General features: G+C 42.3%; 1 protein-coding gene across 5 annotated transcripts in view; it reads right to left on the reverse strand.

Annotated features, from left to right (window-relative positions):
- Slc12a6 (solute carrier family 12 member 6) overlaps positions 1 to 24,460 on the reverse strand; it is a 64,865-nt gene that overhangs the window by 3,681 nt on the left and 36,724 nt on the right. For all 5 annotated transcript variants that reach the window (XM_090318659.1, XM_090318658.1, XM_090318661.1 and 2 more), the window contains 15 exons: positions 22,849 to 23,007; positions 22,586 to 22,684; positions 22,257 to 22,314; positions 18,047 to 18,221; positions 17,162 to 17,280; positions 14,397 to 14,495; positions 11,850 to 11,969; positions 10,718 to 10,822; positions 10,239 to 10,407; positions 7,727 to 7,922; positions 5,772 to 5,941; positions 2,459 to 2,590; positions 1,642 to 1,749; positions 1,268 to 1,452; positions 793 to 926 (listed from right to left, as the gene is read on the reverse strand). In XM_090318659.1, coding sequence (XP_090174785.1) covers positions 793 to 926; positions 1,268 to 1,452; positions 1,642 to 1,749; positions 2,459 to 2,590; positions 5,772 to 5,941; positions 7,727 to 7,922; positions 10,239 to 10,407; positions 10,718 to 10,822; positions 11,850 to 11,969; positions 14,397 to 14,495; positions 17,162 to 17,280; positions 18,047 to 18,221; positions 22,257 to 22,314; positions 22,586 to 22,684; positions 22,849 to 23,007 — 2,028 coding nt within the window. The remainder of the gene's footprint in view (positions 1 to 792; positions 927 to 1,267; positions 1,453 to 1,641; positions 1,750 to 2,458; positions 2,591 to 5,771; positions 5,942 to 7,726; positions 7,923 to 10,238; positions 10,408 to 10,717; positions 10,823 to 11,849; positions 11,970 to 14,396; positions 14,496 to 17,161; positions 17,281 to 18,046; positions 18,222 to 22,256; positions 22,315 to 22,585; positions 22,685 to 22,848; positions 23,008 to 24,460) is intronic.

Genomic DNA, 24,460 nt, shown 5'->3' on the forward strand with positions numbered 1-24,460 from the left:
GTCCTTCGGCTTATCTCAAGGCTAGAGCTCTACCACTTGAGCCACAGCACCACTTCCAGCTTTTCTATATATGGGATACCGAGGAATCGAACCTGGGTCTTTTTGTATGCTAGGCAAGCACTTTACCACTAGGTCAAACTCTCAGCTCCAAGCTGTGCAACTTCTAAAAAGAATTTAATACTTGCTTTTAAAACCTGTAAGAATTGGGGCCAGGAGTTTGGCCTAGTCGCAGAGTGCTTGCCTAGCTTGCACGAAGACCCAGGTTCGATTAGTCTGTACTACATACATAGAAAAAAGCTGGAAGTGGTGCTGAGGCTCAAGTGGTAGAGCTCTAGCCTTCAGAAAGCCCAAGGACAGTGCTCAGGCCCTGAGCTCAAGCCCAGGACTGGCAAACAACAACAAAAAACCCTGTAAGAATTAGCCAGGTGCTGGTAGCTTATAACTGTAATACTAGCTACTCAGGAGGCTGAGATCTGAGGATTGTAGTTCAAAGACAACCCCGGCATAAAAGCCCATGAGACTCTCATCTCTAATTAACCACCAAAAAACTGGAAGCGGTGCTATGGCTCAAAGTAGTAGAGCACTAGCCTTGAGCAGAATAGTTCAGGGACAATACCTAGGCCCAGAGTTTAAGCCCCACAACTGACCAAAACAAAGCAAAAAATAACAAAAACTAAGAATCCTTAGCTTTAAAGTCTTTCTCAAAGACAAAGTGTACTAGACTCAGTGACTCTGGTCTCATCTGAGAAACAGACTAGGGAGATTTTTTTTCTCCACACTAGGGAAGGATACAGTTTTCATCTCCCTCAGGATTTCGGGGTGGCCCTGGCATATTCAACAAAACCAGCTTTGCTTCGTGAGATTTGTTAACGATAACCTCATTGAGTTTCACCGCTGTATGCATTCGTCTCACATTGGAGTGGTCCCTAGACAGAGAAGAAAGAGGCAGTTAAGACTGAAAAAGATAGACACCATTTTAAAAGACTCGAGCCCAGAGCGGAAAATGTGGTGAATAAGATAATTTCTTTAAGATGTTAATACAATGGATTTTTTTTGTTCTGTAGTTTCTTGTAACATCTCCATGGAGATGAACTGCATAGAGACACAGAAGACAGATTGCTGTATGGTATGTGTAAGTGGGAGCTAATATGCAGTGGAAAGCAAAGCAAATGGCTGGATTTGGAGTGACCCTCTGGTATGTTCGGTTAGTTGCATCTGTGTCATGAACTGGAATATTATGTGATAAGCTTGTGATGGAAAAACTTACGGCCGCATATTAAGCAGGTCTTGGAATCCTTCCATTGACTTGGCTTTTTGCCCCCGGGATGCCATGTATTTATCTTTTGTCCAAGTCATGTGCACCTTCTCCTGATAGGTTTCTGTTTCTTCATCCTCATCAGAACCAATGCTGGTCAATCGTAGCATCGAGTTCCGGTCTTTCACCAACTGTGCCTGAGCAAGGTGCAACATCATTATTCTACCTAATTTCCTCTCATCATTATTATTTTGAAATAATAATGGGGTTTATAAAGGATAAACAGAAGGAAATAATTTATTCTCCTGTGAAAACAACATAATGCCATCCCCTTCACTGTCAGACTTCTGTGGAATCAGGCTCTGATAACTTCAGTCAGATCTTACCTCTCTGTCTCGCTCTGTTTTGGAAAGCCGCATGTGCCGAAGCATCTGGGACCTTTGCTCCATCATCAGTGTGCGCTCATACGTGTAAGCTGAGATGTCACTGTCATGCTGCCACAGGCATTACAGAGTGGGCAAAAGACACAGAAGAGGTAAGCCATATATTTCACTTCTACTCAGTAACTCAAATCCAAAACAGTGTAACCACCTTTATTATCCCTCTTCTGTTCAGATTTTGAGCTACACAAATACTTTACTTTGGGGTTACAGATCAAATTCAGAGGCTCTGGAAAATACATTTCATATATTTTCTTAAAACACAAAACCAATGATCTAGTCTGTTTTTTGTTTTTTTTTTTTGTTTGTGGGGGGAGGTACGGGGGGTCAAGGGGCTTGAACTTGGTCTGGGTGCTGTCCTGAGCTCTTCAGCTCAAGGCTAGCACTCTACCCTTGAGCCAAGCCTCATTTCTCTTTTTCTAGAGGTTAACTGGAGAGTCTCAGGTCAAGGTCCTTTTGGGTCCAGGGTGGTTTTGAACCTTGATCCTCAGATCTTAGCCTCCTAAGTATCTAGGATTATAGGCGTGAGCTACTGCACCTGGCTTGTATTTTTTTTTAAATAACTGTAGTAATGTGTGGTTTTAAGTATAAATTAAAAATTAATAAAAAATACAGATAAGTATCTAGCAGAAATATGAAGGCTATGTAATAATTAACATGTACTGTTTTGCTATGAAGAAGATATTAAACCTATACTTGCAGCTGAATGGTCTCCCAAATCAGAAAAGCGGGGTGGAAGAGGTGGTGATCTCTGATCTCTTACCATCTCCACCACCTCCACCTCTGCCTCAATGCGCAGGTGGTACAGGAAGGTGGCCAGGTCCTTCTTCATCTGGATGCTATTGTCTTCTAGCTGGGCCACTGTGAAGATTCGGATGCTGCATTTCCGCCACACCTGACACAGGAAAATTAAATCAAGAGGCCAGAAAGTGGGGAGAGTAGATGCAAGGAGGCAAAAAAAAAAAGGAGGGTGGTTGTAGTAAAAGGGTCTCATGAGACTTGAGACATAATCAACTTTGCTATTTTTTTTTTCCAGTCCTGGGACTTGAACTCAGGTCTCAAGAACTGAGTTTTCTCAAGGTTAGTATTTTACCACTTGAGTCACAGCACCACTTCTGGCTTTTCTATGTATGTAGGACCGAGGAATTAAACCCAGGTCTTTGTGCATGTTAGGCAAGCAGTCTACCACTAGGCCAAACTCTTAGGCCCTAACCTTGTTATTTTTGTAACAGGGAGAAAAACTACTAACAACACATTAAATGCAGATAGATATGTTTTTCTTTTTCGTTAAAATTTCTGATAGCAGAGCTTGAACTCAGAGTCTTACATCAACTTTTTCTGAGTATAACTGACACTCTACCACTTGAGTTACAGCTCCCTATTCCTCCATATTTCTCCCCCACCACAATAATTGGAGATAGAATCTATAGCACTGAGCCAGGAGTGTAGCCTGGTGGTAAAGTACTTGCCTAACATTCATGAAGCCCTGGGTTAGATTCCTTGGTAATATATATACAAAAAAAGGCAGAAGTGGTGCTGTGACTTAAGGGTAGAGTGATAGCCTTGAGAAAGCTCAAGGACAGTACCCAGGGCCTGAGTTCAAACCCCAGGACTATCCCCCCCCCCAAAAAAAAAAATCTCCAGAACTATTCTGTCTGACATAGTTCCTGGTCTTAGATCTCAGCCTCTTGAGTGGTTAGGATTACAGGCATGAGACCCTTACAGACAGACTTGCTCAAGGCTAGTGCTCTACCACTTGAACCACAGCAACACTTTTGGCTTTTTCTGTGTATGTGGTACCAAGGAACCCAGTGTTTCATTCATGTTAGTCAAAACACTCTACCACTATGCCACACTTCCGACCCACACCCCACTTCTTTTTTTGTTGCTGTTTCCTTGGGCTGACTGTGAACTTTAATCCTGAGATCTCAGCCTCTTGAGTAACTACAATCATGAATGTGAGCTACTGGTACCCAGATGAAGGAGCTCTTAATTCATAACATGAAAAAAATAGGCATAAGAAAAAATGGTTCCTGGGCCGGGAGTTTGGCCTAGTAGTAGAGGGCATGCCTAGCTTGCATGAAGACTGAGGTTTGATTCCTCAGTACCACATATACAGAAAAAAAGGCAGAAGTGGTGCTGTGGCTCAAGTGGTAAAGCGCTAGCCCTGAGAAAACCCAAGGAGAGTGCTCAGGCCCTGAGTTCAAGCCCCAAGACTGGCAGAAAGAAAAAGAAAGAAAGAAAGAAAGAAAGAAAGAGAGAGAGAGAGAGAGAGAGAGGGAGAGAGGGAGAGAGGGAGAGAGGGAGAGAGGGAGAGAGAGAGAGAGAGAGAGAGAGAGAGAGAGAGAGAGAGAGAGAGGGAGGGAGGGAGGGAGGGAGAAGGAAGGAAGGAAGGAAGGAAGGAAGGAAGGAAGGAAGGAAGGAAGGAAGGAAGGAAAAGGAAAGGTGATTCAAGTTTATAGTTGTCTTAAAATCCTTGGAATCGCTGGGCACAGTGGCTCATGCCTGTAATCCTTGCTTCTCAGAAGGCTGAGATCTGAGTATCACGGTTCAAAGCTAGCCTGGCACTAAAGACTGTGAGACTCTTATCTCCAATTACCCAGTAGAAAACTGGAATTGGTTCTGTGGCTCAAGGAGTAGGGCGGTAGCCTTGAGCTGAAAAGCTCAGGGACAGCGCCCAGGCCCAGAGTTCAAGCTCCACAACCGACAAAAAAAAAAAAAAAAAAAAAAAAAAAAAAATCCTTGGAATCTTCAAAGTGATTGCAATTTTCTATGCCAGTAAGTTGACCTAGGGATGTCAAGTCCCACTTTGTTCAGGACGGGGGCTGATCACGTCAAAGATCAAGGCAGGACCCTTGGATTGGGACTTTCAGACTCAGCTCCTCATCTCGGGGGGGCGGGGGGGCGATGAGGGGGTGAAGGTTGAGGTGACCACCAATGGCAAATGTTTTAGTCAATCGTGCATCTGTAATAAAGCCTCCATGACCGGGAGTTTGGCCTAGTGGTAGAGTGTTTGCCTAGCATGCATGAAGCTCTGGGTTCGATTCCTCGGTACCACACACACACACACACACACACACACACACACACACACACACACACAAAGGCAGAACTGGTTCTGTGGCTCAAGTGGCAGAGCGCTAGCCTTGAGAAAGCTTAAGGACAACGCCCAGGCCCTGAGTCCCCAGGACTGGCAAAATAAAATAAATAAATAAATAAATAAAGGTTCCAGAAAACCCTGGTAGGCTTGGGTTCGAGAGTGAACAGCTGAATGGTTCCTGAAGGTGTTCGGAACCTGCTAGGGAAGTCATGGAAATGCCATGACTCTTCCCATACACTTTTCCCTATTCATGACTTCATTTGTATCCCTCATAATATACTTTATAATAAATCAGTAAATGTAAGAAAGTATTTCTTTGAGTTCTGGAAGTTACAATATTAAATTAATCAACCCAAGAAAGGTGCTTCAGTTAGAAGCACAGGTAAAACAAAACTGGGAGGAGAGTCTGCAGTAGTCAGCCTTCAACCTTGGAGTACAATTCTACCTCCAGGTAGACAGTACCTGAAGTGCACTGAAAACAACCACCTACAAACCACTACAGAACCATGGTTTGCTTGATGTGTGTTGGGGGTTTGCCAGTGTTGATGTATCCTCACTTATGATACATTAAGTGGCTACAGGTACTTCACTCAGATATAATTGACTATAGGCAGACTACATTTACTATTTTACATTTAAATTTGGCTGTTCCAAACATCAAGCATATGTATATCACCCACACACATATACACACATACACACACACACCCCTACAGCTTTCTTTGATAGAGTCTGACTTCTGTCTCTTTTTAGAGATACCTTCATGTATTACTGTTTTTTCCAAGGTCTCATGTCGAACTTCATTAATTGGTTGAATTTCACTTGAAGTTAGATCAAATACAAAACAACAACAAACATCTAATAAGGTTGTGCCAAGCATAATCGCCATCTCTTCAGATTCAAAGCCCCAACACTACAGAATGGAAGAGGAATCTGTCTAGTGGAGGGAACAGTTTCGAGGGAGGGAATACAGTACCTTGTGCTGCTTCAGCAGGAAGGGCAGGAGCATGAGCATCCCCCCATCGTGGACTATCCACCACACATCAACGTTGCCCTCCGAGAACTGCTCCACATTGCTGGGGAAGAAGGAGACGTTCTTAGCCACCAGCAGAGCAAGGTGGGCAGCAGTTGTTACTCGAACTGTGCCTATGGAGGAAAAGAAAACTGAGGTTAGCAAAGGAGTCTTCAAGCAGGGCTTGCGTCCCTCTAAGCTAGGGAAGTAAGGGTAATTAGTTCTTTTTATTTGTTTATTTTTTTTTTTTTAGGAAATTATCCTCCTTAAGAAACAAAAATCACTGAGATATATAGAAATAACGAATCATTTTACTAAGAAGGATGGCTTAGGTCATAGATAGGCTCTGATTATATCCAAATGATGAGGAATTTGGCAGTTCTATTTCTCTTTGTTGGTTGTGGGACTTGAACTCTGGGCCTGGGTGCTGTCCCTGAGCAATTTTCTCAAGAATAGTGCTCTGGCGTTTTTTTTTTTTTTAAATTAAAGAATTTATTAACATTGATTTTTATATCGTGTTTCAAATGACATGTTTAACAAACAAGTATTCAAGAAGGGAATCTCCATATACAATCACTGGCACTTAGATTTTAGTCTTGCGGGTTTTAATGGTGAAAGGTAATCTTTCCAAACCTCAATTTACAAAATCATAAAATGGCAATTTTGGAGAAAATCCTAACACTTGATAGTATTCATAATAAAGAAATGTAAAGCTGGGCAGATAAATCAAATTATCACTTACTAGCATTTCTTTTGCCAGTCCCACACTTGAACTCAGGACCCGAGCACTATCTTTGGGTTTTCTCAAGGCTACAGCTCAACCACTTGAGCCACAGAACCACTTCCAACTTTTTCTATGTATGTGGTACTGAGGAATCAACCGGATCTTCGTGCATGTGAGGTAAGCACCCTACCAAATGTCCAGAATGTCCAGGCCTTCCCCCAACCCACCTCTTTTTTTTTTTTTTTAAAGATTGTGGGGCTTTAACTCTGGGCTTGGGCATTGTCTGAGCTCTCCAGCAGCTTAAGGATAGCACTCTACCACTTTGAGCCATACCACCACTTCTGGTTTTCTGGTGGCTAATTGGAGTAAGAATCTCATGGACTTGGGGCCAGGAGTTTGGCCTAATGGTAGAGTGCTTGCCTAGCATGCACAAAGACCTGGGCCAGTTCAATTTCTCAGCACCACATATACATAAGAAAAACCCAGAAGTGGTGCTGTAGCTCAAGTGGTAGAGTTCTAGCCTTGATAAAACCCAAGGACAGTGCTAAGGCCCTGAGCCCAAGCCCAGGACTTTAGGACTCCGCTGACTTTGAACCGTGATCCTCAGATCTCAGACTCCTGAATACTAAGGATTATAGGCGTGAACCCAGCACCTGGTTGCCCCCCTCTCCCCGCCCCCCCCCCCGCCTTTGGTGGCCTTAAAGGACTACACTTTAACAATGGCATAGTCTCTAGGAGACGAGGCTAGTATGGCAGGGATTTTTGGTTTAATTTTTTGACACTGGGTGCTAAGCAGGCCAGGCTAGCCTCAAATAGGTACTCCTCCTGCCTTAGTCTCCCCAGTGCTGAGATTACAGGTGTACCACACCCACAGCTGGCATGAAAGAGGTTTAACTTCACTCCCTACATTTTTTCCCCCTTCAGTCGTGGGACGTGAACGCTGGGCCTGGGTGCTGTCCCTGAGCTCTTCAGCTCAAGGCTAGTATTGTTCTGACACTTGAGCCACAGCAACATTTCTGGTTTTCCGGTGGTCAATTAGAGATGAGTCTCATGGATGACTTTAGTGCCCAGGCTGGCTTTGAACTGCGATCCTCAGATCTCAGAGTCTGAGTAGCTAGGATTATAGGTGTGAGCCACCACGCCCAGTTTCACCCCCTACTTTGTCCCTAAAGTGAACAGAGGAAATGCTTTGTACCAATAAAAGTCTTCCAAGCGCGTGCATCTTCACTTTGACGCCAACCATTAGGCCAACCCATCACCACTGTGTTATGCTTCATGCCTCCGAGGCCACATGACTGGATAAGGTGGGAGATGCCCTCTTTTAGCTTGGCAGCAACCACCAGCTGGCAGAACCCTTTCACCTTCTCTGCCTCCATTAGGTGCTTAATGGTCTGAAAGAGATATGAAACTCAGCAACCAATTTCTTTATCCTTGATCTGTTAACTCATTATTCCCTCTCCATAGGCTATCCTCTTTCCAAACTCTACCCAGACTATATAGCTGTGACAGAAAAGTAAAAAAAAAAAAGTTAGTTATTTCAATGAAATGCTTTCATTTTCAAAGTGTTCATGCCTTGAGTGGGGAGTTTGGCCTAGTGGTAAAGTGCTTGCCTAGCATGCATGAAGACCAGGGTTCGATTCCTGGGTACCACATACATAGAAAAAAGCTGGAAGTGGTGCTGTAGCTCAAGTGGCAGATCACTGGCCTTGAGAAAAAAAAAAGCTCAAGGACAGTGCTCAGGCCCTGAGTTCAAGCCCCAGGATTGGCAAAAAACCAAAACCAAAAACCAAAACCAAAGTGCTCAGGCCTTAATTTACATCTATGGTCAAATGTGAGTGTCATATCAACCTTTTCCTCTATTCCTTTTTTTTCCCTTTGGGCCATACTGGGGTTTGAACTCAGGCTTCACATCTTCATGCTTGCAAGGTAGGAGCCATACCTCCACAACGTTTTTTTTTTTTAAATTTGGCCAGTCCTGGGCTTGAACTTAGAGCCTGAGCACTGTCCTTGGGTTTCCTCAAGGCTAGCGCTCTACCACTTGAGCCACAGTGCCATTCCCAGCCTTTTCTACTTATGTAGTACCAAGGAATTGAACCCAAGGCTTTGTGTATGTAAGGCAAGCACTATACCAATAGGCCATGCTCTGGGCCCTAGATCTCCTCCTTTTTACATACCAGAATTTGAGAACAGGCATCTCCACCAAATGAATACTGAATAGAGTTCTTTAACAGTGAGTCACTAGTGTAAGCTTGAATACTTTCTCCACCAATCATATCTTGCCTTATCCTTCAGAAAGTTAATCTGATTCAGTTCATCTTTGATGATTTCTTAGGTAAGGTTTCCTTTTTACATCTCCTGTTCTTAGATCTTGACATTTTAATGGTGATTACTGATAATTCTTGTATTTGACTTATTACAACTTCATTTATTAAGCCTAATTTAGAGCTAATACCCCACCAACTTCTACTGTACACTTTTATGGAAAAGGGAATAGTGGTACAAAGATGAATATGATTCTTCCAAAGGCACAGGTTAAGTCACGGTGAAACTAGAACAAGAGTAAACCTTGACTTGGGAGGACGGAAAAACTTGATTTGAAACTTTGTGCTTCTTTTTTTTTTTTTTCAGTCCTGGATCTTCAACTTTGAGCTTGGGCACTGTCCCTAAGTTCTTTAGCTCAAGGAGCTCAAGGTTAGCACTCTACAACGTTGAGCCACAGTGCCACTTACCAGCTCTCTGGGAGTTAAGTGGAAATGTGTCTCATGGACTTTCTAGCCTGGGCTAGAGCTGAACCACAGTCCAGATTTCAGTCTCCTGAGTAGCTAGTAGGCATGAACCACACGCCTGGCTAACTTTGTGCTTTTTTGTTGTTGTTAATTTCCTAATCTTTCTAGACTAATGTTTATCTATATTTCTAATATTTAGGTTTGATCCAGTAACTTTTTAAAATGCAGATGAAATTTTCTCCAAACAGTTTTATCATATGCAATAAATATCAAGAATACTTCCTTGGAAGTGGTACTATGGCTCAGTGGTAGAGCACTAGTCTTGAGGTGAAGAGCTCAGGGACAATGTCCAGGCCCAGAGTTCAAGCCCTACAACTGACCAAAAAAAAAAAAAAAAAAGTTTCCTTTTGGAATAAAATTTCATGTCCAGAACAGCTAGTCAGAAACAGCAAATGAAATGAATCTTGCTTACAGTACCATATGTAAGTTAGTAAAGAGAAAGAGAAATTAGAAATTTCTCCTTATCACTACTAACACAAGTTCTAAAAACCTTCCCCATTGTTGTAATGGAAAATTGACTTACATGATTTCTCTCATTGTTCAGATCAATGTTTGCAAGCTAACTGAAAATAACGCTCAGCTTTGAAAAACATCTTACAGGTTAGTAATGCTTTAAATAAATAGAAAGAATAAACAGCTATGTTTTCTGGCTCATTTTCATTACTTGTCAGAATATGACTGTTCCACAGTCAACACTGAGTTGGTTTGGTACACTCAGGGCTGAGATGGGAGGATTGTTTGTTTGTTCATTTGTCAGCCTGGGAGACCCTGTCTAAGGAAAAAAAAAAAGTCATCAGCACTGAGTAGGAACACTTCTAGACTACAGAGGAAAGGGATAAACTTAGAAGTCTGAGTCTTCCTAATCAGTGCCACAAGCTGTAATCTAAGACCACTGAGTCAAGTGTATCTCGACTCCCTTACCTGCTCAGCAGCCAGAGCTTCACCATAGTTCTCCAGAAAGTTCCCCACAATGACAGAGCCCACAATTGTGAGACCCTTGCCTGCTTTGAGCTGCGAGGCAAAGGTGAGGAGGCGAGGGTGCTTGACATGTAAGTCTTCGTCCAGTTTCAGTAATACAAGCAGCTGAGGCCTGTAAATACAATTCAGATCTATATGAAATATATAATCTGGCAGGAGGAAGAGATCAGAGCCATCATAGGGTGAAAGGCCTATTCACTTTGGTTTTTTTTCTTGCCAGTATGGGGGCTTGAACTCAGGGCCTGGGCACTGCCCTTAGACACTCTTGCTCAAGGTTAGTGCCCTGGCACTTAAGCCATACTGCCACTGCCAGCTTTTTCTTTGTATGTGGTACCAAGGAATCAAACCCAGGGCTTCATGCATGCTAGGTAAGCACTCTACCACTAGGCTATACTCCCAGCTCATCACTTTGGTTTCTTTACCTCCAGTTTTTGGTGTGTGGCGGGCCCTCTTCCAACCGAAGCAAAGCAAACCGGGCTGCACTGAGGGACAACCCACGGATGCCATCACCCCACTCCTTCTCAGCTCTGAGAGAAAACAGAGAACACAGAAGTTAGATGTTTTTAAAAAATCAATTGTGGGCCTTGAAATCTGAGCCTGGGTGCTGTCCTTGAGCTCTTCAGCTCAAGGCTACTGCCCTACCCCTTAGGCCAAGAGCCACTCCTATTTTCTAGTGGTTAATTGGATATAAGAGTCTCATGGGGGCCGGGAATTTGGCCTAGTGGTAGAGTGCTTGCCTAGCATGCACAAAGACCTAAGTTCAATTCCTCAGTACCACATACATAGAAAAAAGCCAGAAGTGGTGCTGTGGTTCAAGTGGTAGAGCTCTAGCCTTGAAGAAAAACCCAAGGACAGTGCTTAGGCACAGAGCCCAAACCTAGGACTGGCAAAAAAACCAAACCAAACCAAACCAAACCAAAACAGTCTCATGGACTTTCATGCCAGGGCTGGCTTTGAACCACAATCCTCAGATCTCAGCCTCCTGTGTAGCTAGGATGACGGCCATGAACGACTACACCCAGCTTGATGTGATTTTGATTGAGCTGCTCTAACTAAATTAGCCATCAATTAATTTGACAGCACTGAGGATTAAATTCAAAACCTCACACTTGCTAGGCAAATGCCCTCCTACTTGAGACATGCCTTCAGTTCTTCAGTTTCTTATTGCATTGGCTGTTTTCAAGGTAATGTCTTGCTTTTTTTTTTTGCCAGTCCTGGGCCTTTTTAACTGAGGGTCTGAGCACTGCTTTATGCCTGGGGCAGCCAGGGATTTGATCTTTGTACTTATGCTTCCCTGTCACTGTGGTTGACAGGCACACACCACTGCATCCAGCCATTGTGCTTCCTAGATAGGTGAGATTACAGGCATCGACTATGATATCTAGACATTGGCTGAGGTGGAGTCTCATGAATGTGTTTTTTGCCTACACTGGCTTCCAATCACAGTCCCATCATTTCTGCCTCCTAAGTATCCTGTCTTCTGAGTGTACTACTGCCACACCCTATCAAACCAGGCATTCTTAGTGATTTTAACAAGGCGAAATCTATACTCACCCTTGGTACTCAATGTACTTGTAGATCATACCAGCTATTACCATTGCTACGATGGCATAATACCAAGAAGAAATGAACATCAGAGCCAGACAGATACTCATGCCCATGAAAGAAAGGGTCCTAAAAAATTAAAAACAAAAACAAACAAAAGGGTTACTTTCTAAGCAGCAAAAAAAGAAGCCTATGGGATGAGTGCTTCTTAAACCACTTGTGTTAAGTCCCAGTGAGGGACTATTATTTTTTTTAGTATCTAATCTATTACTAACAAAACTTTTATAAGATTAAAAATAAATAAAAGTAATTATAAGAAACATTATCACATGCCTTAGTGCTATGGCAATGTTTCCTCTCACCCTTGGTTTTGTGATGCTTTGCCTCAAGATGAGGGCCAGGTAAGCATTTTATCACTGAGCTACTTTACTGCCATCCCTAGGAAGCACTCCTACCACTAGGCCAAATACCTGGCCCCAGTACAGCTAAACCTAGGGAGAGGGGAACAGGTTTTAGATGTACATTTCTGCCAGCAAGGTAAAGATCACATCATTGCACACAGCTGATATGGGAAGCCAGAAAAACATTGGGAGAGTTAGCAAAGACCACAGGTTCATACATGGTGGGGTCAGACCATTCTTAGCTGAGGAGAGTGGAGGGGAGGAGCTGGAATCGGAGATGCAGTCCAGGAGAGGCACAATTTGTAGAGAATTCTCCTATCCACTGCGCTACATTTATTGGTGGTCTTTTACAAATAAGTAATGTGAAATTTTACATGTTGAATGTTACAAAGCTTGGAAGTATTTGAATTAAGGTATGGTTTGGGTCACCTGACTGAACTGGCCATATCCGTGTGTGTGTGTATGTGTGTGTGCGCATTAGGACTTGAAAGTAGGTCCTTGAAATCTTGCTTGTGTTTTTTTGCTCATACTTAAGCCACAATTCTACTCCCGGATTTTTGCTTATTATTGGGAGATTTGTTTGGCTGACTGTCTTCAAACTACAATTATCAGAGTGCAACCTCCTGAGTAGCTAGGATTATAGGCATGAGTCACTGGTGCCTAGCCAACAGGCCACATTCCCCCCCACCCCCCATTTCCGGAGCTTAAACTCAGGGCCTGGGAGCTATCCCTGAGCTTTTTCTCAAGACTAGTACTCTACCACTTGAGCCACCATGCCACTTCCAGCTTTTTCTATTTATACGATACTAAGGAATCAAACCCAGGGCTTCATGCATTCTAGGCAAGAACTCTGTAACACTAAGCTACATTCCCAATCCCTAGGCCACATTTTTTTTTAATCAGTGGGGCACTTGTACTCTGGGCCTGGGTGCAGCTCAAAGCTACCACCCTAACCCTTGAGCCACAGCACCACTTCCGGTTTTCTGGTGGTTTAAGTGGCGATAAGTGTCTCAGGGACATTAGTGCTCAGGCTGGCTTTGAACTGATATCCTCAGATCTCAGACTCCTGAGTAGCTAGGATTACAGGTATGAGCCATCACACCCGGCCTAGGCCACATTCTTAACTTATGAAATGAATTCTCACAAGAAGTAAGTATAAAAATGAAAACATAACAGGACCTGGAGTTTGGCCTAGTGGTAGAGTGCTTGCCTAACATGCATGGAGACCCAGATTTGATTACTCAGTACTACATACATAGAAAAAAGCCGGAAGTGGTACTGAGGCTCAACTGGTAGAGTTCTAGCCTTGAGAAAATCTCCAAGGACAGAGCTCAGGTCATGAGCTCAAGCCCAGGACTGGCCAAAAAACAAAAAAAGAAAGAAAGCGGAGCCGGGAGTTTGGTCTAGTGGTAGAGTGCTTTCCTAGCACCCACGAAGACCTGGGTTCGATTCCTCGGTACCACATACATAGAAAAAAAAGAGCCAGAAGGGGTGTTGTGACGGCTCAAGTGGTAGAGCTCTAGCCTTGAGAAAGTCCAAGGACAGTACTCAGGCCCTGAGTTCAAGCCCAGGACTGGCCAAAGAAAAAAGCAAGAAAGAAAACATAAAATCTAAAATGAAATCTAATGCTTAACTAAGAGGAAAAGGGAGAAATGGCCTATAAAAGGTTTTTTTTTTAAACTTGAATGAGGCAGGTCAGAAATACCTGTTTTGTAGTTTTGTTATTTATTGTTAGTGGTGACATGTTATAAAATGATATAGGAGGGGCTGGAAGTGTGGCCTAGTGGTAGAGTGCTTGCCTTCCATGCATGAAGCCTTGGGTTCCATTCCTCAGAACCATATACACAGAAAAAAGAAAAAAAAAGCCAAAAGTGGCGATATGGCTCAAGTGGTATAGTTCTAGCCTTGACAAAGCTCAGGGATAGTACCCAGGCCCTGAGTTTAAGTCCTAGAATTGGCAAATATAATATAATAAAATAAAATGCAAAAGTTGATATAGAAAGGTAGAGACTCAAGTGAAATTGAACCCTGTTGACAGGTTAAAATAGATAGTCGAAGAAAAAATTATACTAAGAGCTAGAACCTTAGTTTTCTAGCTCAATGATGGGAAGAAGAGGAGAGGAAAGGACAAAAAAGAGGGAAAGAGCAAACTTACCAGTGGTAGTAGCGGAATCGGGGTCTCCAGTTGGGTGTTCGAAGTAATGTTTGCAAGGCACATGCCAAGTTCACAAACAGGTAACACATGAGGAAAAACCTGGAATAAGAAGGGTAAGAGTTGTAATTGACTTGTGAAATGTGTGAGGGTTATTATAAATAAATGAAGACATATGCTGTACTGAAGCCTATTTCTAGATCACTAAGCCTTGATTAAATAAAAAGCAAAGCTGGGTGTGAGCCGCTGTCTCACATTTGTAATCCTAACTACTCAGAAGGCTGACATCTGAGCACGCAGTTCAAAGCCAGCCTCTAAGAGGGTCCCCAAGACTCTTATCTCCAACTAATTACTAAAATGCCAGTCAAGGACAATACCTAGGCCCTGAATTTAAGACACAGTGCTGGCACAAAAACAAAACAAAACCCAAACCCCAAACCCTAAAAATGCCCTAGAAATGAAGAAACAAAACCTTTTCCCACAAGCCTTCTCATGTTCCTATGAGTTTTCTGGAAATAACAAAATCATTCTTCACTGGTTCTTCATAATAACCTAGGTTTCCTCTTTCTTACTCCTATTCCTAATTAATCTACCAAGTCCTATGGGTTCTACTTATTTAAATATCTCTAGACTTTTTCTCTCTCTTTATCTCAACTACTATCACTTTATTTTCTTGCAAGTCCTGGAGCTTGAGCTCAGAGCCTGAGCTCTCCTTGTGCTTTCTCAAGGTTAGTGCTCTACCACTTGAGCCACAGTACCACTCCCAGCTTTTTCTATGTATGTGGTATGGAGGAATCAAACATAGGTCTTTGTGCATGCTAGGCAAGCACTCTACCACTAGGCCAAACTCCCAGCCCTGCTATCACTTCTTTTCAATGAGCATTTCCAGCTTCATTTTATCCTCTTTCTATTCCATCTTTTAGATCAATAATTGGGATCCTCCATCCTACTTTTCCAGTCTACTACTTCTCCAGTGATAAACCCTCCAACATAACCAAACCACTCTGCTTAGTTTTCTGGGTATACTAGATTATTTCAGCCCTCAATTCCTTTATACATATTCCTAGTTTTTTTTTTTTTGGTTGGCCATGGGACTTGAACTCAAGGCCTGGACACTGTCCCTGAGTTCTTCTGCTCAAGGCTAGTGCTTTCCCACTTTGAGCCACAGCTCTACTTCCAGTTTTCTGGTGATTAATTGAAGATAAGAGTCTCATGTCAGGGGAGGGAAATTGGGAGAAAAACAGGGAGGGGTACCAATGTTCAAGAAGTAATATACTCACTACCTGATGAATGTAACTGTTCCATTCTATACATCACTCATACAATAATATATATATATATATATTTGAGAAAAAAAAACTCTCATGGCATTTCCTGCCTGGGCTGGTTTTGAACCACAATCTTCAGACCTCAGCCTCCCGAGTAGCTAGGATTACAGCTGTGAGCGTCCAACACTCAGCTTCTGACCTTTTTTGAGCAGTCAAACTTCAAGATACAAGTATCACTTTCTACAAAAAAAAAAAAAATGTGCTAAGCTGGGTGCCAGTGCAGTTCACGCCTGTAATACTAGCAACATTCAAGTGCTAAGATTGGGAGGACCTTCTTTTGTGATTCCTGGGTCTTGAACACAGGACCTGGGTGCTATCCCTGGAGCTCTTTTGCTCAATGCTAGCACTCTACTACACTGAGCCACAATGCCACTTCTGGTTTTTCTGGTGGCTAATTAGACGTAAATGTCACATAGATTCTTCTGCCTAAGGCTGGCTCTGAACTGGAATCCTCAGATCTCAGCCCTCTGAGTAGCTAGCATTACACTGGCAAGATCGGGAGGATCTTGGTTCCAGGACAACCCCAGGGAAAAAAAAGTTTGCCAGACCCCACCTCAACAGAAAAAGCTGTCATGACATCATATACCTGTAATTCCAGCAATGATGAGATGCACAAATAGGAAGACTGGCTTCTAAATCAGAGTAAAAAGCAAGATCTTATCTCAAAAATAACAAGAGCAAGCTGAGTATAGGGGCTCATGGGTATAATCCTAGTTAGTCAGGAGGCTGAGATCTGAGGATCTCAGTGCCAGCCCAGGCACTAAAGTCTGTGAGACTCTTATCTCCAATTAACCACCAGAAAACCCGAAGTGGTGCTGTGGCTCAAGGGGTAAGGCAGTATTCTTTAGGTGAAGATGAAGAGTTCAGGGACAACGCCCAGGTTCAGAGTTCAAGTCCCACGACCAATGACAACAATGATGATGCCGGGGGGAGGAGCAAAACCCTGAATTCAAATCACAATACTAAAAAAGTAGCAACAAAGAAATCTTATTCTGTTCAAATTCTTTGCCTTCATGCGCCTATGGTGTCTGGTGTTCACTTTTATCATGTTTCATTCATCACACTGTATGGGGATCACTGGATTCCCGATCTATCATCAGTGTGCATTACCTGTTTTCATATTCCCAGCATCATGGATGTAACAAGTCACCAACAAACCATCGGTGAACGAATAAAAGCTAACTGTAATAGCAAAGCTATAACCAATTGATAATCAGAAACGAAGGCCAGGCTAGGGAGTGTACCTGTCTAGTAAGCAAGTCTCTGAGTTTAATTACCAGCACTTGAGAATGGGAGAAGGAGGAACTTTTAAAATTATATCAATAGGAAAAAAATGTATAACAATTTACATGAACGTTCTCATGATCCTACTATTGTGTGACTGAGGGAACCATACTACACACTACTTTAAACAAAAGGAATCCAAGAAAACTTTCTTACATGGAAAGAATTGGGGCCACAAGATCCAAAGAAGCAGTGAGGATTCCCAGCTCTGCAATGGCTGCAGTCAGAAGTAAGGCCCAGGTGGGCTCCCCATTGGCTTTGCTGTGACCAAACACCTGCACACAGGAAAGAAGGTATCAGACACCAGGCTTAGAAAATGTTCTCTGGTTCCTTTGACCTAGTTTCTTTCTTTTTTTTTTTTTTTTTTTTTGCCAGTCCTGGGCCTTGAACTCAGGGCCTGAGCACTGTCCTTGGGCTTTCTCAAGGCTAGAGAGCTCTATCACTTGAGCCACAGCACCACTTCCAGCTTTTTTCTATGTATATGGTACCAAGGAATTGAATCCCAGTCTTCATGCATGCTAGGCAAGCACTCTACCACTAGGCCAAACTCCCAGTCCCTGGACCTAGTTTCTTAACAGTGTTATCTTTTCACCAGCTTTAAGCAATCATACATAATAAACCCACTAGAAATTTGTCTTATTTAAAAAAAAAAAACCACTGCATATCTGTATATATATATTTTTTGGTGAGTCATGGGGTTTGAACTCAGCCTGCGTGCTGTCCTTGAGCTCTTCAGCCCAAGACTACCACCCTACCTCTCGGCCAGTGCATTTTCCCTGAGCTCTTCAGCTCAAGGCTATTGCCCCACCTTTGAGCCAAGCCCCACTTTCCATTTTCTAGAGGTTAACTGTAGATAAAACTCTCAGGTCCTTTTGTGCCCAGCTAGCTTTGAACCTTGATCCTCAGATCTCAGCCTCCTGAGTAGTTAGGATTACAGGCGTGAGTTACCGGTGTGGCTCACATTTCTGTATTTATCTTTTAACATCTGAGCCACAAGAAATGGGGGAGGGAAAGGAGGAGACACAAGAAGGAGCTGCTTACTCTCAGAAATGGTATGATGTTGTCCTTGGCAATTGCCTGCAGAAGCCTTGGTGCCCCTGTGAGACTCTGAAGTCCTGCCCCACATGTTGAAAAGAAGGAACCAATGACAATCACCCATGGGGATGGCCAAGACAAGGTACCGACCACTAAATTACCCTTCACAGCATCCCCAAACCTGGGAAAGACAAAAACAAGAAAGTGTATGCTGTAGAAAACTTATGACTAAACAACTAAAATTTTTCTATTTATAGTTTTTACATAATCAAAATCGAGATAGACATGAGTGCTAAGAAATGCGGACGCAGGCCAGGCGTGGTGGCTCTCACCTGTAATCCTAGCTACTCTGGAGGATTCAAGGTTCAAAGCCAGCCCAGGCACAAAAGGACCTGAGACTCTTATCTCCAATTAACCTTTAAAAAAGGGGAAGCGGGGCTTGGCTCAAGAGTAGGGCGGTACCCTTGAGGTGAAGAGCTCAGGGACAGCCCTCAGGCCGGCCCGAGTTCAAGCCTCATGACCCACACAAAAAAAAAAAGAAATGTAAAGGCAGATATCCGATCAAAACATACCTAGGCATGGTGGAAAATACCTATAATCCTCACACTCAGAAGGCTGAGACAGAATAATTCTGGGTTTTAGGGCAATCTGGGCTTTCATAGGAAGATACTGTTTCAATCATTAATCAACCAATAAATTAATAATTATATTAGATTAGACAGATGAGGAGGAGGAAGAAGAGGTGGAGAAGTAGAAGAAATACCGGCACTGAGAGCTAGCTAGGAATATGGCTTAGCATGTATGATGCCCTTGGTTCATCTCCAGCACCACTGGTGGAAAAAACAAACAAACAAGAACAACAACAAAAAAAGAACAACAACAACAAAAACAAAGCCAGGCACCAATGACTTACATTAAGAAAAAAAACAAACAGCAGGATCAGAAAACAAATTAAACTATACTTGCAGCTTTCCTCTTCAGATTGCTTTTGGAGAAAAATGGAAAAATTTACAGAAAAATACAAAAACCAGGATGGAGAACTTCACATCTTCTTACACAGTACAGGCTGGCCATGGATGTGAAATCTTTGTCCCTTAGCCTCTGGGTGCTAGGCTTGCTGGTATGCCCCACCATGCTTGGCTTACCATGGCTTTTAAATCATGGACTGGGATCTTATTGTCCCTGTCATCATGTGTTTTTTTTAAGCATATGCATTTTCCTGTCAGGACAACCCATGAGTAACAGTTTAGTGGTCTGAATAATACTGCATCATGATTCACATAACCTATTCTTCCACGGTTGTTATTCCACTATGCAACATGTTATAGTTAATGTCATTATGCATTGATATGTTTTTATACACTGATCATTTGCGCAGATTATTTCCCTTTGGCAGATTCCTAAAAGAACAGTTTAAGAAAAAAATTAATATATTAAAGTTAATTCAAAATCTCTACCAAACTGCTTTCCAGAAACGTTATGCTAACTTTTTACTTTCAATAAAAGTGTATGAAGGGGGCCAGGAGTGTGACCTTGTGGTAGTCTGCTTATCTAGCATGCATGAAGACCGGGTTCGATTCCTTGGTACCATATACACACAGAAAAAGCCAGAAGCGATGCTATGGCTTAAGTGGTAGAACTCTAGCCTTGAGAAAGCCCAAGGACAGCGCTCAGGCACTGAGTTCAAGCCCAGGACTGGCAAAACAAAACAAAACAAAAACCTGTACGAGGGCTTGTCTTTGTTTTTTGAGCTGGTACCAGGGTTTTCATTCACGATCTAGTGAACAAGCAGTTCAGTGGACGCTGGGACACCTGAACCACACCTCCAGTCCAGCTTTTTTGGGGGTCATGGTGCTTGAACTCTGGCCTGGACACTGTCCCTGAGCTCTTCAGCTCAAGGCTACAACCCTACCCTTGGGCCTGGGTGTTGTCCCTGAGCTCTTCAGCTCAAGGCTACTGCCCTGCCCTTGAGCCACAGCCCCACTTGCTGTTTTTTAGTGATTAGTTGGAGATGAAGAGTCCCCTGGCTTTGTATTGCATTGCCCGGGCTGGCTTAGAACCTTGGTCCTCAGATCTCAGGGTCCAGAGTGGTTAGGATTACAGGCGTGAGCCACCGTGCACGGCTCAGCCCAGTCTTGACTCCTTATTTTGGCTGTTAAAATTTTCTTGACCAAACTGACTTCAAACTATGACCCTACAGATCTCAGACTTCTGCAAATAGGATATTCTATTTAATGTTATCCATATAGTTATCATGGAATTACGAAACATTATTAGTATACAAAAGTCCCTCTGGTATTTATTCCCAATCACTAGCCCTCCCTTTCTTGTCACTATCTTGGTTTTGTGTGCTTTTAATATCATGATATTATTTATCCAAACGTCATACATCTTCTATTATAATACTACTGTAGGAAAATACTGTGTATGTGTACTTATATTCATATTATTCATATGTATATACTGAACTATCTTTTTTTTTTTTGCTGATCCTGGAGCTTGAACTCAAGGCCTAGACACTGTCCCTGAGCAACTTTTGCTCAAGACTAGCACTATACATCAACTTGAGCCACAACACCACTTCCAGCTTTTTTTCTGTGATTAACTGGAGGTAAGAGTCTCATGGACTTTTCCCTTTAGGGCTGGCTTTGAACTGTGATCCTCAGATCTCACCTTCCTGAGTAGTTATTAGGGAGCCATTGGCTGCTGGCTGCACTAACTTACGTATACATACATACGGTTACATACTGTGTTACTTAATTTTTCTGAATCAATCTCACAGGGAAAGTGATATAAAGATGAATGTTGACAACGCCATAGGATAAGTGTAACAACACAGTATGTTCAAGTGAAGAGTGAGGAATGTGGGTTGATTGTATAGCCTTAGTGAATGAATCTAAGACTGTTCATTTCTAAGCAAAGGAAGCAGAGCAAAGAAATGGATGGAGAGGGACCTGAAACAAAGCCCCAGAGATCTCTAGGATGTAGCCTGAGCAGATGAACCGATGAGGGAAGGGTGGAAATAAGAGCAGAAGTGGGCAGAGGGGCACTTAGGATGCTGATTGAAAGGGCTCTGACTGTCACAGAAGCAGAGACCTTGTATCAGCAAATGCTGTGTTTCAGAGAAAGCATCTTGATGGCAGTGTGTGAGGGTTACAGAGTTGTAAATGTGAAAGGGAGCTTATTACAGGAGGGCAGTAAAAAAAGAATAAATGACGGATATAGAACAGGGGAAATAATGAGACAGATGAAGGCTCAAAGTAGAATTTACAGGGCATTAAAACCATTTGGAGCAGACTGATGAAAATGGTGACACTGATCAAGATGTATTGTATTCATAAATTTGTTGAATGGTAACGCTTTTGTACAATGACTTAAAGAAAGTATATTAGAAATTTAAAATATTTGAGAAAATGGAAATGCTATGCACTGTGGATCTCTGTCAAATTATCCTATGATACTCAATAAAATCATAGTTAAGAATTTAAAAAAATTTGGATGAGGGAATTGATGGCACAGGTCTAAGGACACATAAATTTCTGTCTTCAGAGAGGGGTAACTATTTAAACAAGATGGGAAAATGTGAAAAGTAGGTCTTACAGTAAAAAATTCTACTAATACCCTAAAAACCTATTTGAGAGAAAAGAGAAAGTAAATATAATTTTGAGACATATCTTCCATCGAGGAGCTTCCATAGAGGAGCTATATTCATTGCACCTCACATATTCATAATCACTTACTAGCACTTATTATTCACTAAATTGTTGGGGAAAATACATGTGTGTTTCCTTTTTTCTTTTCTTTTTTTTTTTTTTTGTCAATCCTGGGCTTGAGCTCAAGGCCTGAGCACTGTCCTTAGACTTTCTCAAGGCTAGAGCTCTACCTCTTGAGCCTCAGCACCACTTCTGGCTTTTTTCTATGTATGTGGTACTAAGGAATCGAACCTGGGTCTTCATGCATGCACTCTACCACTAGGCCAAACTCCTGGCCCCGAACAGAACTCCTTTTTTCTTTTGCAGTGTTAGGGATCAAAACATGAGCCTTGAATGTGCTAAACAAGCATTCTACCAATGAGCTAGATCCCCAGCCCAGTCCATGCATTGTCTATTTCTTAGTCATTATTGAAACCCCAGGTTGGGTTTGCAATTATCTTGATGCTGGAAGATAAGAGCTCATGGAAAAGCAGACAATTATTACAAAGAAACTAACCACTCACTTGTCTCTAAGAACAACTCCTTCAATGCATGCACCAAAAAGGACAACGTTGCTCAAGTCTGTCATTCTGAGAGTTAAGGAAATCTGCTATAACCCTTGAACATCAGACAGATAGCAGACACTCAGGATAGTTCTCCTATCAGTAAACAGATTTCTAAATTCACTGGTCTCAAGAAATTATTCTTAAATTATGCATATGAGGTAGGCAGATTATCTAACAAGAAGTGAGGTGGTAAAGACAGATCTTCGTTGATATGATACAACAGTAGTCATCCTACTTATACTGGATAACCTATGACTAAGGCTGAGACTAGACCATGAAAAGGATACAGACAAAGGATGTGGTCAGGATGGCAAGAATGGTTCCAATGGGAATGGACTTCTGAGCATCTTTCAGATCTCCAGATCTGTTTGATCCAGCCATAATACCTTTAGAGAGGAGAAAACCAAGTTAACTTCTTAATTTCCTAGACCCTGTGACACTGGAGGCTAAAGGCAAACCTAACATCCCAGAGGATATCATTCTGTCTTTTAAGAAAAAAATACTCTCTGGATTCACAGCTTCTAGAATAAACAACATCTCATCTGCTTACCTGTGACAGAAGGGAAGAAGATGCCCACCAGGAGAGTGAAGGAAGTGGTGATATCCACAAGCACATATTCGTGGTTTAAGCTACCCAAGACATCAGATGATTTGGCTGAAGGCTTTTCAATGATCTCCCCTTTGGGTAAATAATTACTCCAAAGGTTCTCTGCAGTGGGAATAAAAGATTACAGGTAACAGCAGTAGTGAAACAACATGGTCACATGGCTTCCTCTCCAAATAACTCTCATCATCAGACACTTCTTTTATGGAGGGTAGGGGGATGCATTTAGAGTTTTGTTCTGGCTAGGTAAGTGCTCTATCACTTAAATCATCCCCTCAGTCCTATATAGTATTGATTCTGGTTTTGTTTTGAGGTGCTAGGGATTGAACCCAGAGCCTAGCACATTCTAGGCAAGTGCTGTACTACTGAGCAATACCCCATCCCCATGATAGTTTTTAAAGGGTTTGCGCCTCAATATTAACATATACACATGCACATGTATACTCACAATAGGACATAAAATAAAATCATAACGCCTTTTCAAATACAATTTGACACAATACTTTTGTACAACAAATGTAGTTAACTTTTCTAATATAAATTACTAAAACCTAATGCCCCATGAAGCCCATTATTATTTTCTTTTGCCAATCTTTGGATTTGAACTCAGGACCTGGGCACTGTCTCTGAGCCTCTTTGTACTCAAGGTTAGCACTCTACCACTTGTGCCTGGCCCTATTATTTTCTATCAGTCATCAGCACAGTTTTTACCATCTCACATTTCCTTGTTTATATGTGAAGTCTGTGGGACAGTTTTTAAGATTGATGTCAATCAGGGACAGTTCAGAAACCTAATTAGGAAGCTCAACTAGGAAAACACGTGCAAACATGTGGTAACTTAAAGTAGCTTTACTTTATCTGTCATTGCAGGAACAACATTGCTATTTTTCAAGAATACATAAAGCCAGATGCTGGTAACTCACGCCTATAATCCTACTCAGGAGGCTGAGGTCTAAAAATCATGGCTCAAAGCTAGCCCAGGAAGCAAAGACCCTGAGACTCTTATCTTGAATTAAACACCAGAAAGCTGTAAAAAGTTCAAGGATAGAGGCCTGAGTTCAAGCCCCAGCACCAAAAGAATACCCAATGCCAAACATAGTGACATGCTTGTGGTCCCAGATACTGAGGAAGCTGGGGCCAGGGGTCTACTTGAGCACAGGAGTTAAGCACCTGCTGAGCAACAATGCAATACCCAGTCTCAAAAGACAACATACAGAATATCAGTCTAGGTTAAAATGCAATTTTCTCAGCTGTTAAAAGGGAGTAAAATTTTAATGGAACCCACTTTTCAGGAAAACCCTGAATAGAAAACAATTTCATTAGCAGCAAAAGTAGAAGATACTACAGTGATGGTGCAAGACTATAATTCCAACACTCAGAAGGCTGACATAGGGACTGTGAGCCTGCAGGTTAGCCTGGACTGCATAGTGAGCTGAGACCAGCTGGACTACACAGCAAGATCCTGTCTCTCTGTCTCTGTCTCTGTCTGTCTCTCTGTCAAAACAAAAACAAAAACAAAAATTGGGGGTGGGGGAGCAAGAAATATGCTGAGTTAGCG

This window comes from Megascapheus bottae, chromosome 25 (genome assembly GCF_031878675.1).
Source record: "Megascapheus bottae isolate mThoBot1 chromosome 25, mThoBot2.hap1, whole genome shotgun sequence".
NCBI classification, from domain to species: Eukaryota; Metazoa; Chordata; class Mammalia; order Rodentia; family Geomyidae; genus Megascapheus; species Megascapheus bottae.